Source organism: Mirounga leonina, unplaced genomic scaffold (genome assembly GCF_011800145.1).
Source record: "Mirounga leonina isolate KUSES-001 unplaced genomic scaffold, KU_Mleo_1.0 Mir_106, whole genome shotgun sequence".
NCBI lineage: Eukaryota > Metazoa > Chordata > Mammalia > Carnivora > Phocidae > Mirounga > Mirounga leonina.
The window spans coordinates 4,903,065-4,916,652 of NW_023270232.1; the positions used below are offsets into that span (position 1 = coordinate 4,903,065).

Here is a 13,588-nt window from a genome sequence, read left to right on the forward strand (position 1 = left end):
GATGGCCCACTTGCTGCATCACAGGTTCCTCGTCTGTAAAGAAGAGTCTTGGTCTAGATCTAGATGGACTGTGAGCACAGTCCGAGTTGGCCTTGTGGAAGTGCTAAGGTCTGGGAGACTGGGGTGAGTAGCATGCTCAGGAAAGGCTTTCTGTGGAGGGTGGGAGAGCTGGGCCTCAGTGAGAGGGTGACCGGGACACTTGGTCAGGGGGTGGTGAGTGGAGAAGATGGGGCAAGCAGGGATATACGAGCAGGAGCTCAAAGGGACCTGGCGGGCCGGGGACAGCGGGAAGTGGCCTTACTGTGGCTCCGGGGGGAGGAAGAGATAAGTGGGGAAGAGTTGAGTCAGATCACAGAAGGCCTCAGACATCAGGCAGAAGTGTTTCAATTGGCTCCGCCAGGAAGGAGGAGGTCATCAAGGGATTTGGGGCAGAGCTATGATGGGATTAGGCTGCTTTTTTAGCAGGAATAATGTGGCCTGGACTTCAGAATGACTTGGATGGTAGAAAGCCAGGAAACAGGGAGGGCAGCTAGAAGACTTTTGTAATATTTCTGGCATGGGACAATGAGGCCTAGGGGTTGAAGGAAGCAGTGGCGCAGGCCTAGAGGTATTTCTCAGGAAATACTGATGGACCTTGGGGCCCGCGTGCATTCAAGGGGTGGAGAGGAAGGAGTCATCTTGAGAAGCAGTTTTCTCTCTCAACTGCCAGGGAACAGAAAGCATTGGCAGCTGCCCTGCTTGCAAACATAGTATCTCGGGGTAGCCTGGAAAACTGGGAAAGCTGCTCCCTGGCTCCAGCTCATGATGATCCCAGAGAACATGGATGTAATGGGGGCACAGTGATGGCGGCGGGGGGGGGGTGCGGGTTGAGGGTTATGTATACTCTGAATGCTTCTGATCACTGCACTGGGCTCATGCCACCTTGGAGGGTTAGGTGTGGAAGCCAGAGCAATTTGCTAAACACAGTTCTTGATCCTCAAGGAACTTCCAGCCTCACAATTGCAGGCCTCAGATGGCAGTGGAGAACAACCAAATCGTTCTCTTTCTCCCAGTTTTGCTTTATGGCCATGTAGACAGTGTAAGCGTTGGATGGATGCCAGAGAACTTCTGTTCCTAGTTTATAACGGTACTATCCTGAGGGCAGACCCAGGCTTTGTGGGGTTTGAAGCTTAAATAACTTTAGGGAGCCTCTTTAGAAAATAATCCAAATTACAAATATAAAATTACTACGCCCTCTCAGGGCCTAGAACGGGGAAGAATGCAAGTGAGAAGCCCTCATCAGCTTCCCAATCTTATAATCCCACCATTTATGGTGTCTAATAAGCAGGTGTTTTAATGTAGTGGGTGGGTGGGCTTTAGGATCTCCATGTTATGGACGAGGAAGCAAGCTCAGGAAGGTGACTCAGAATGTCACAGCCAGAAAGCCAGCCATGAGTGCTGAGCTCCTGACTGAAGGCTCTGGCCTCAAGGGCCACATCTGAGGTCCTCTTCAGTTGGTGACTGCAGCGGTCAGACCCCTGATGTTCCTGAGGAGGAATGTCCTGGACCTAAGCCCTCTCCCCCGAGACCACTGTACCTTTATGTAGGCTGGTCAGGGCTCCCCCGGATCCAGGTCTGGGGTAGAGGTTGGGGGGTTGGACTGTGGCCATCTCTCAGGGCACCACGTGGTGCAGCCTTGGTCCCAAGAGCACGGCCCATTTCCGCAGAGAGGAAGGACCGCAAACTGCAAGGGTGAGCATTGACTTTGAAAACACACAGACCGAATCCTGGGATCTACAACTTCCTGGTTGTATAAAGTTCGGCAAGAAACGCCGCCTCCGTGAGCCTCAACTTGATTACCTGTTGAATCAGGATAGTAACCACTTCATCGTATTTTGAGCTCATTACATGTCTCCTCGTGAGGCAGTAAAACTCCCGCACCCAGACGCGACGGATCTAAGAACACCCCGATAGCGATCGGTCCAAGCCGCAGCCTAACCGCCTGATTCCGCACCTCCCCTCCCCCTCGTTAAGGCTGAACGTGTTTCTCAGGATTCCTCCCAGTCCGGCTCACTTCCGTTGAGGAAGCGAAAAAGGTGGCACCTCGGAGGGGCGCCTGAAGGATCCCCCGGACGCCCGCGGGCCTGGGTGCCAGAGAGGAAGAGGAAGCCCGGGGTGGGGGGTGAGGGGCGCGGACAGGCCGGGGCGTGAGCCCTCGGAAGAGCGGCAGGAACCAGTGACTCCGGGGCCTGCGCTGTGGGGCGTCGCTCTCGATTTAGCAACACAAATCCGCCTGCCGGAGATTAGGCCGGGCGAGCCGGGTTAGGGGTGATGCACTGCCCGGAGGACGCAGCCGGGGCTCGGCGCTCTGCCCGGCGGACCCGCAGCAGCCGGCCGGAGCGACGATCGGGTGCGAGGACCGCGCAGCCTGCCGGCTCTCGCCTCCTCCGGCCCAGGCCCAGCTCGCTCTGCACGCCCACTTCTGCACCCGCCTCCGGCGTCTCCCCTTCCGCGGAACTCCCGGGGGCGAGCTTCATTTTCCCGCGAAGGGGGCCGCCCCCGCACAGGCCGCTCCGGCCGGCAGCCGGCCCTCCTCGGGGGCTGCTCGTCCCGCCCGAGCCGGGCGGCACCTCCTCCCGCGCTCCGCGCGCGTCCGCCCGGCCGGGCGCCGCCACGCGCGACCCTGCGCGCCCGAGCGAGCCTCCCGCCCTCGCGCCGGCTCCCTACGTGGGGGACGTGCCGGGAGATGCCGGCCCGTGGGGGATTTCGCAGCGCCGCCGCCCCCTTTCCGGCGCGGGAGGGAGCGGCCGCCGCGCCCCCCCGCCCGGGCCCGGACGCCGCCGCCTGGCGCTGCAGAGGCGGGCGGCAGCCAATGGGCGCCGAGGAGGTGGGCCGGCTGGCGGCTGTCACCCTGCCGGGGACGGGAGCGCGGAGCCGGGGAGCGCGCGAGCCACCGCCTCCCGGGCCTTGGGGGTGGAGCCGCGGCTGGAGGAGGAGGAGGAGCCGCCGAGCAGCCGCCCGAGGACCACTGCTCGCCCGGGCTGCGGAGCACCGACGCCGGCCCCACGCCCGCCGCCCCGCGTCCGCCGCCGTCAGCATGATCGCCGCGCAGCTCCTGGCCTATTACTTCACCGAGCTGAAGGATGACCAAGTCAAAAAGGTGAGCCCCCGCGCGCGCCGCCGCCCGGCGCTCTGCCCGCAGCGTCGCATTCCGGCATCCGCTCGCCGCCGCCGCCTCCATCCTCCCGCGCCCAGCCTTCCCCAGGCCGGCACTGCTTGGACTGCAGGGCGGGAGAAGCCTTCGCCCTGCGATTCTGCCCGGGATTGTGTGTGTGGTGGGGGGAAGACCCCCGAGACCGGGCTGCGTGCTACAGTGTCCTTGAGCCGGGCTGTGGATGTCAGACGGGCCCCCGGGCCACGCGGGGTGGCGCCTGAGCCCGGGGACCGGTGGGTCGGTCCGCAGGGCCTGTTCCGAAGGTTCTGAGCGCCGTGGGCGGAGGAGTGATTACAGAGATGTTGGGGAGCTGAGTGCGCAGCAGGCGGGGGTGCCGGCTGGAGGCCGGGCATCCCATATTTGGGGTTCCCCGCGGAGGGCGCCGGGTGTCCCGGAGAAGCTCTCACCCCGGCTCTACCCGCTGTTGCGGCTGCCCCCTTAATCTGGGGACAGGGTGACCCGCCCGGCTTCCCGGAACGGGGAGGGGTGCGGAGGCCACCGGAAACTTTGCTCATAGGCCTCAGGTCTGGAGCGGCATGTCTGAATGGAATTTTTTATTCCTCTACGTGACTGCTCTCTTAAACTGTAATTTCCAGCCAGCGCAGGGAGCTTAAATAAGAGACTGGTCTTTTGAGTCGGATGGAGGCCTTCACATGTATGCCTGTGACATGTGTGTACTCGCACAGGGATGCATCTCCCTACCCTAAGGGGTTGCTGCCTTGGACATCTGTCTAGCAGAAAATACTGTCCACTGGCAGGTCTTAAAGGTGTATCTCTCCCTTATGCCAGCCCTGCCACCATGTTTTTAAGGAACAGCCTAGGTGGTGAGGAAGAGCGCCCATTTTACCAGTCCGAGGCCTGGCACGGGCCCCTGACCCACCCACACCCACCATGGGTGACGGGAGGACTGCTGGAGTAAGCTGGGATGGACAGTGAACCTGACTGTGGAGTTCAGACGAGGGAAGTACCCACAGGTGAGAGGCGGGAGCGTAAAGCCACAGGATGTTCACTCAGTTCTCTTCCTACCTACCTAGGACAACCCCCTCTGGCACACTAGGAAGTAGGCCTGCTGCGGGCAGTGACCTCATCAAGGTCACCCCGTGAGTTAGAGGCAGAGCTAGGGCGGGTCTCTCCCTCCCTCCCCTGGGAACCCGGGCTCCTACTGGAAGTCAGCTGAGGGGGAGGTGCTGAGACAAAGGCCCTGGGGATGCTGCTTGGATCCTGGGTCCTGTGCTGAGTGGGGACCTGAGTAGGGCAATTAGGAGACAGGCCTGGAAATCTGCCACCGCCCCTCATAGCTAGGAGCAACAGTGACTTTAGAGTTGTCCCACTGTGGGACTCCTGCTCATTGCCAGCAGCACGTGGAGCTTCCTTTGGCCACTGAGCTCAGGAGCTGTGCCTGCCTGCAGGTACATTTCACGTTCTCCTCAGTGGTTGGGTGTGCCGTTGATGTTCTTCCCGTTTCCAGTGGGGAATTTAAGCTACAGATGAGTTCACTGTCCTTCCCCTGCATGTGGCACACACTGTAGCTCAAGACAGCAGATCCCTGAGATGGGGGACCCAGATGACCCTTCTAAGCTTCCACCGGCCATACCCGCCATCACCTGTGTGGTCTCCAGGGCCTATGTTGGGTTGAGGTTTGGACTGTACTCAGTAAGAATTGTTTTATCAGGCACTCAGTGTTGACTGTGGCCTCCCTCGAATTCTATCCACCAGGCTCCCTGAGGCATCTGGGTGTGTGACTTCTGATTCACTTGGTGGTCGTCCTCAAATCCCTTCTGCTCTGAGATTGGGATCCTGGCATTCCCTCCCCACCCTCTGCTGGCCTCAGAACATTGCTGGAGGAGGGTCTTGAGGCCAAAACTTCCACCACATATTATTATTGGCCACGGAGAGTTTTAAGAACGAGATGGCTTTCTTGCACACCACTGGGGACCATCTTAAACTGCTTTCTGTGGGGGGGGATGTGTGTGTGTATTCCCGCCAGAGGATCACCTTGGTCTGCATTATGGGCTACGTGGCATTGCTATCCATGGGTGTGGTCACCAGGAAGCTTCCTGGGCCTCCTGAGAGCCTAGTGGACACGCGTTCCAGTGGCCTAGTCAGCTTTCCCCACCCCCACCTTGCAGAAGCTGGGGGACTGCATCTTCTCTCTTGGAACTCAAGACTTGGTAGAGAGCGGCCCTTTCTACCCACTGCTTGCTGTGAAAAGCCTGGGTGGGGCTGCAGGGCTGCAAGGCCTGTTCTTCTTGCCGAAATTGGGCCCTCCCTGCGACCCAGTGGGGACCCAGTGAGGCTAGCCCCCCGCCTGCCTACCCAGCCAGCGTGGGTAGCCATGATGAGTCAGCCCTTCAGCCCTAGGCAGGCTCTGGGGCTCTGGAGACAGCCCTGGCACCCCCCACTAACCTTCATTCATTTTCTTGCCTTCTGGCCTGGGGATAGGAGGAAGGAAGATGGGATGGTGCCAGGGAAGGTTTCTTCGGGATTGCTCAGGATACAGAAGCGATCATGAAACGGGTTATCATTTCTCTCTCCATTGCCTATAAGACATGTCACTAATTCAATTTCATAAAGATATCCGGGGTTGAAACAGGCCAAGTGCCTGGCTACCTGGTGTGGAGCCCCATTTACCAGACTGTCCCTTCATGATATTGGTTAATGGGGTGCTGGGAAAAGCGTGTCCTGGCATTAGACTGAAATAAGTACAAGACATATTTTCCTTTTACTCTCCTAGTGCTTTCAGCAGGAAAGGGAAGGCATGTGTGTGTTTGTGAAAGATCCCATTCATCAGAATCCCAGACATCTACTAGTTCTGCAGCTAGAGACTGGGTCCTTTGACCTCCAAGTAACTTTTAACAGGCCTGTCACCTTGCCTGCTTCTTCCGCTTGGCTTCGCTGTTAGGAGCCTGGAGGAGGGTGACTGTGTGCATAGTGCTTTGTTTGGGAGAGAAAGAGGAGTCCAGCAAGGTGAGAACTTGGCCTCTTAAGGACTAGCTTCCCGGGGTGCCTGGCTGGCTTAGTCGGTAGAGCATGCGACTCTCCATCTCAGGGTTGTGAGTTTGAGACCCACATTGTGTTTGGAGATTACTTAAAAATAAAATCTTAAAAAAAAAAAAAAAAAAAAAGAACTAGCTTCCTTTCCTCTAAGTTTGTCAGAATGGTGACGAGTGGGTTATCTCTGAGTGGGATCCCCGTGACTCTAAGTAATCCCCATTAGCAGGTGAACAAACAGGTGCGATTTGTCCGACAGCTGAACTCAGGAGTACTGGGCCCAGAAAGGTGGGGGAGAGTATGCTTAGCAGTTAAAGGGCTATCCACGGTTTATTTTCTCAGAGCTCATGTGTCCCAGCTGCAAAAGCAAGCATAAAAAATTGCCCTTGCCTTATTGATCAGGGGTGAGGGAGAGGAAGGTTAGAAAATTATGAAAAATACCTCAGATACCTTTAGATCTGGTGTTACACAAATGTCCAGGAAGAGCCTCACTTCTTGGTGAATCTTCATCTCATAATCCTTGTCCCTGCTACTTCAGATGTCTTCGGAGTTCTCCCCCCCCAAGAGAAGCCCCAGCGCTTCATTTGGTTTGATAATTTGGGACCTTCGTGAGGGAATAAACTGGGAAACCGGGTGGGTATGAGGGACTTTCACATCTGGCCATGCTCTGCCATCCTCCCACGCTCCTGCTGTTTTCTGGAGATGGCATGGGCAGCCTTCTCCAAAAGAGACTGATTTGGTACTGTCTCCGCATGTGTCTGCAGTCAGGGATTCCTGCTGGGTAGAATTAGCCCCTGGAGTCCGCTGTGAGCATGCCTGGGGACGCCCCTGCAGACAGCGGGGCAGCCATACCCCTCCGAGGCTGGAAGCGGTCATGGCCAGACTGCTGGCACCTGCTTATTGCTTTGAGGACCTTTAGAATCCAGTCCGGTCATGGGAACTCAGTAGTGTCTTTGGAAGACGTTTGAGTCCTTTATCATGTGCACAGGGCTGTGCGAGGCTGGGGTGACGACTACAGACTTGGTAGACATGATCCCTGTTCCCCTGGAGCATAAGTTATGATTTGCTGTCTTACGATAAGTGCAAAGCACAGAATGCTCTCGCAGTTGGGGGCCAGGGGTCAGGTCATGGGTGGGAAATCACTCGCTCAGGAGTGGCTTAAAGCCGGGCTCTAGGTGGACAAATGGGAATATTATACTTAGAAACTTTGTGAGGGAGAGTCAGATGGATAGTTCTCAAAATGTAGTTTGCTCTCTCTTTAATGGCTTGTTATCTCTGAGCATCCCAGTACCGATTCTGGCTGTCTTATCAGATATCAAGTGTGTGTGTGTGCGCGTGCGCATGTGCCTGTCTAACAGTACGCACAAATGTACAACATGCTTGTGTGTGTGTATGCTTTCAAAAACCTCCTGAGACGTTGTGAGGACAGGAAGTAGTGTTATTCGCGAGTGTCCCAGAGCAGCGCCTCCCCTGGGCATCCCGCCGCCTGCCCTTTGTGCGGCAGACCCAAGGCACGGATTTTATTCCTCATTTAGAAACAGGGACTGGAGGTCCCATGGAGAGAGACATGGTTTTCTCAAGGTCTTAAGATAATCTGGAATGGGGTCCAATGGGCTCTTCTTACTCCTTCTGCTTCTTTCCTCTAGAAGAAAAATCCATCTTTGTTGATTTTAATGATTTAACTTGGAATCTATATTTTAATTCTCTCCCCCGCAAGTCAATATGTAGGAGTCAAATTTTATTTATTTATTTATTTATTTATTTATTTATTTATTTATTTATTTATTTTAAACACTTTTTTTTTAAAGATTTTATTTATTTATTCACGAGAGACAGAGAGAGAGAGAGAGAGAGAGAGAAGCAGAGGGAGAAACAGGCTCCCAAGGAGCAGGGAGCCCGATGCGGGACTCGATCCCAGGACCCTGGGATCATGACCTGAGCCGAAGGCAGACGCTTATTAACATCTGAGCCACCCAGGCGCCCTGTAGGAGTCAAATTTTATTACGAAATATCTGAGATGCATAAAAATGAGATTTGAGATTAACATTAACAAACACCTGTGTACCCACCACTCAGCCTGAGAAGTTACAGACAGTTACAATTACAATAGAGAAGACTGGAAGCCCTGCATTCCCATCTTCTGTCCCATTCTGTTTCTCCTTCCAGAGAGCGCCTCTGTCTTGTTTTAGATGTTTCTTATTTCCATGCATGTTTTTATGCCTTTATTACATAGCATGTATCTATAAACAGTGTATAGTGTTACTTTATGTGGTTGTAAGCTTTTGTAAATGATGCTATACTCTATGTATCCTTCTGCAATTCGCCTTTTCCACCTCAGCGATCTATCTACCTTCGGGGTTTTTCCATGTTGATCCATACACCTGTGTTTCATCAATTTAAACTGCTGCATGCTCTTACATTGTGTGAATATACCACAATGTATAATTTATCTATTGTTTTGATGGGGATTTGGGTTTCTGATGTTTCACATTACAAACAGTGCCACTGTGATTCTTCTCATGCACGGCTCCAGTAGGCATGCGCGTGGCTCTGGGCTCTGGGCTGTCCATCTGGGATGGAACTGCTGGGCGGAGGAGTATGTGCATCTTCCCATTTTCCAGATTTTGTCAAATTGCCATCCCCCCGGGGGTCCTGCCACTTCATACTTCCATCAGAAGTTTGTACAGGTTCCTCTTGTCCCACACTAACCCTCGGGACGGTCAAACCTGTAACATGTTTTAGTAGATAATTTTTATATGAAGATTTTATTTATTTATTTGTCAGGGAGAGAGATTGAGAGAGCGAGCGCACGCACACAAGCAGGGGCAGCAGGCAGAGGGAGAGGGAGAAGCAGGCTTCCCGCTGAGCAAGGAGCCCGATGCGGGACTCGATCCCAGGACCCTGGGATCATGACCTGAGCCAAAGGCAGACGCTTCACCGAATGAGCCACCCAGGCATCCCAAGTAGATAATTTTTTAAAGAGTCTCTTTCTTCCCAGTCATTTCCATTCACATTACAGCACTCAGCTTAGTTTAAAATTAGCCATTTCCTCATTTACCATATCAAGCAGAGCCCTTGTGAGGTTGACAGCTCTCGTTGAGAGCCGTGCCAGCCCCATTGACTGCTGCTGGGACGCGAGCACGCTCCCGAGGAGGGGGAGTAGGCGCAGGGAAAGGCGGGGAGGGCTCTCTGTGGCCCCCCGTGCTCCAGTGTGGGAATCCGTTGCACTTTTCCGGGAATTAAAACATGCACGTGGGCTTCTGCCCGCACAGCCTTTCCCTTCCTGGGTGGAGCCAGGCGCGGCTGGCTTATCAGTCCCCTAAATGTGCCCGCCTCTGTTAGAGGACGCTCAGGCCCGCGGCCTCCCTGACTATCTTCCGTAAAAGGAGAGGGTGACCGTGCCCCACTGCAGGACAACTGAAATGCGAAGTGTGCAGCCCAGCCGTTTGCAAACCGAGGTCCCTGCTCCGGGGCGGAAAATGTCGGATCTTGTGTTCATCTGATTCCAGGCTTGGTTACAGGCCACAGGCGCTGACACCTGAAGGGGACCTCGGAGGGACATTGAATGCCGACTAGGGGCCTTTCTTTCCTAACACAGGTCTTATTTCATCATCAGTATTTCTTCATGGAATGCCTGTCACGATTCACCGCTGGGTACTGTGCTGAAGGCGATACATCCCCACAACGCCCCTGTGCGGGGGGTACTGTTATGATCTCCACTTTTGGAGAAAGACCCCGAGGCTCAGATAGGAAACGGAAGAGCCCCGTTATTTTTTTAGTGGAGGTATAATACTCACAGTGTAAAACTCACCATTTTAAAGTGTACAGAATGGCTTCAAGTACATTCACAAGGTTGTGCAACCATTACCACCATCTAATTCCAGAACATTTTCATCAGCCCCAAAAGAAACCCCGTACCCATTAAGCAGATAGTCCCCAGCCCCTGGCATCTACTCATCTACTTTCTTTTTTAAAAATGGATTTACCTCTGGGGCGCCTGGGTGGCTCAGTTGTTAAGCGTCTGCCTTCAGCTCAGGTCATGATCCCAGGGTCCTGGGATCGAGCCCCGCATTGGGCTCCCTGCTTGGCGGGCAGCCTGCTTCTCTCTCTCCCTCTGCCTGTCTCTCTGCCTACTTGCTCTCTCTCTCTCTCTCTCTGTCAGATAAATAAAATCTTTAAAAAAAAAAAAACACATAAAAATGGATTTACCTCTTCTGGACATTTCATATAATTGGAATCATGCAGTATGTGTCCTTTGTGTCTGGTCTTTCACTGAGCACCATGTTTTCAAGGTTCGTCCATGCTGTAGCATGGATCAGTCTGTCGTTGCTGAATAATATTTAGTTGTATCTGGATACCGTGGTATGTTTATGCATATGTCAGTTGATGGACATGGGGTTATTTCCACTTTGGAATAATGTTGCTGAGAACATTTGTGTGCATGTTTTTCCTGTGTGGACATATGCTTTCATTCCTCTTGGGCATATGCATAGGAGTGGCATTGCTGGGGGAGCCCCTGTCTTTATCCACCTGGAGAAAGGCACCGTCTCCATTTAGAAGCGAGGAAACAGAGACCCCCCCTCCCCCCCAGCAAGGGGTGAAGTGACTTGTTGAAGACCACACAGTTCATTAGTAATAGGGACAACACTACCTGGTCCGCTGACTCAGAAACCCACGTTCTGGGCGCCTGGGTGGCTCAGTCGTTAAGCGTCTGCCTTCGGCTCAGGTCATGATCCCAGGGTCCTGGGATCGAGTCCCACATCAGGCTCCCTGCTCGGCAGGAAGCCTGCTTCTCCCTCTCCCACTCCCCCTGCTTGTGTTCCTGCTCTCACTCTCTGTCTCTCTGTCAAATAAATAAATAAATAAATCTATAAAAAAAAAAAAAGAAACCCACGTTCTTCCCACCATACCACACCCAACCCCTCCCATTTTGTTGTTTAGGGAAACAGAGCCAAGGAGGTTGAGAGATGAGGCAGAGAGATGAGGACCTCCCCCCGCCCCCAGGTTCCCCAGACCTCTTTCTCTCCTTCCCCTTCCTCCCCATCCTCCCCATCCTCCCCAACACCAGCGCTTTGCTTGCCCCCCTCCCCCCATGTCCCTCCACCTTTGCTCAGTGTTGATGAACTCCCTCCACTTGGGAAGGAAATTGGCCCAATAAAGTCATTTACAGTGAAATGTTAGGGATTTCCCATTTTTCAAATTTCTCCCTGTACTCTTTCTATTTGTCTTCCCCCCCAACCTTGTTTGCATTTAAAAGAGGACCCCCACCGAGGGCAATGCCTAACCTGCAAGAAGAACCCCTAATGCTCTTGTAATGCCTAGTCCTGAAGATTATTCTCTCCCGCAGCCTCTGCCTGGCTGCACTTGTAAGCGGCTAGTTTCCTTGATTGGGGTTTGCCTTCAGCCCTGTTACTCGATCTGCCCTCATTTCTCTGGTGTCTCCTGGTGCCTTCTCTGATGTCTCTCTGGGTGGCTGGGATGAGTGGAATAGGAGACCCAGGCCATTGCTGTCAAGGCACCACGTCACCTTTGCAAAGTTCTGTTCTATTTACAACGTACTCTCACGTGCTCGATTTAGTTGAGTCCTTCCAGCCAACTTGGACGTAAGTATTTCTTCCTGCATCTTACATATGGGGCAGCTGAACCTCAGGAAATGAAATTGACATGATCTTGGTGGCCAGAAAGCGGTAGGACCAGGAGAGGAATTGCAGGTCTGTCTGACACCGGTGGGCAGATCTTGCCGCCCCTGCAGAACCCGGACCGTGGTCCAGGGCTGCACGCTTCCAAAACAGTACAGGGCAGCAGCCTGCAGTAGAAACCATCACCCAAGGCTCCCAGACTGGGGATGCTAGAGCTATGCTGTCCAGAACAGTAGCCGCTAGCCGCACATGGCTACTGGGCACTTGAAATATGGTGAGTCTGATTTGAGATGTGCTCTTAAGTGTCAAGTATGCACAGGATTTCAAAGACGTTGTATAGCAAAAAGATACATAAACTATCATTAATCATTTTAAAAGCATTGTTTGCCTGTGGGAATAATATTTTGGATATATTGGGTTAAGTACAATGTTATTGAAATTAATTTCACCTGTTTTTCTTTTCTTTATTTATTTTTTATTTTTATTTTTTAAAGATTTTATTTATTTACTTGACAGAGAGAGAGAGAGCGAGAGCAGGAACACAAGCAGGGGGAGTGGGAGAGGGAGAAGCAGGCTTCCTGCCGAGCAGGGAGCCCGATGTGGGACTTGATCCCAGGACCCTGGGATCATGACCTGAGCCGAAGGCAGACGCTTAACGACTGAGCCACCCAGGTGCCCTTATTTATTTTTTAAAAAGATTTTTATTTATTTGAGAGAGAGAGAGAGCATGAGGGGGGGAGGGTCAGAGGGAGAAGCAGACTCCCCGCTGAGCAGGGAGCTCGATGTGGGGCTTGATCCCAGGACCCTGGGACCATGACCTGAGCCGAAGGCAGACGCTTAACCGACTGAGCCACCCAAGTGCCCCACACCTGTTTTTCTTTTTAAAAAACATGTGGCTGCTAGAAAGTTTAAAATTACACATGTGGCTTGCATTATGTTTCTGTTGGACAGAGCTCTGCTAGACAGTGAATTTTATGGCTAAAGTTTGGGCAGAGGCACTCTGCATTGAAAGCGGTGGGTTCTTCTGGGTCCTTGGGCTTCAGTGTCCTCATCCGTAAGACTAGGAGGCTGGGATCCATTATCTCTAACAGATTCTTCTAGCTTGAGCAGTGTGGTGGTGGCCAGCGAGCTGTCTGGGCCTCAGTTTCCTTATTTGTCAGATGGGGTGGATGATTCCTGCCTTGCCGTCTGCTCATTTATCCAGTTAGCGAAGGGATGTGGAAACACTCGGAGAGCATAGGGAACTGTATGAATGCCGGGACACACCTTTAGGCACCGCGAGAGGCTCAGCGAGGCAGAGTAATCCAGAGAGGGAGGAAGGAGAGTAATCCACGGTGTCTGGAGCTCCTGTGCCCTGTATGAGGGCCAGAGGGCAGTTTTCTTTGTTGCTGTTTTGCTCATGGAAGTGACTCGCCCAAGGTGATGGGGGCAGGGTCAGTGTAGCTGGAGGAGGCCTGAGGGCTTTGGGTTTCTCGCTAGGTCTACTCGCACCCCTGCACTGTTTGCACCCCAGGGCGTTCGGGTCTGATTGTCTCATAGTGAAAGCCAAACTGCACTTTGGAGACTCTCTTCTCTCTTGGCTGGAGGTACCTGGGACACTGGGAACTGTGAGGCTGGAGGCTGGCCCCAGCGCAGGAGGCTGAGAATTAAGCTTGTTGTTCTTGCCCTGCCACATTCCAGGGCGGTTCTGTTCCCCTTGAGGCCACTGGGTACCTCCTTTATTTTTAGCTAGTTCAGTGTAACAGCTTTGTTCTCGTCCTGGGCG

The 13,588-nt window shown here is 53.5% G+C and overlaps 1 protein-coding gene across 1 annotated transcript in view; it reads left to right on the plus strand.

The window, feature by feature from the left end:
• Positions 1-2,964: 2,964 nt before the first annotated feature.
• The window catches only part of LOC118018157 (hexokinase-1), a 64,161-nt gene continuing 53,537 nt past the window's right edge, over positions 2,965-13,588 (plus strand). The window contains exon 1 of the mRNA XM_035016616.1: positions 2,965-3,139. Within this exon, the coding sequence (XP_034872507.1) occupies positions 3,077-3,139 (63 nt within the window). The 5' untranslated portion in view covers positions 2,965-3,076. The remainder of the gene's footprint in view (positions 3,140-13,588) is intronic.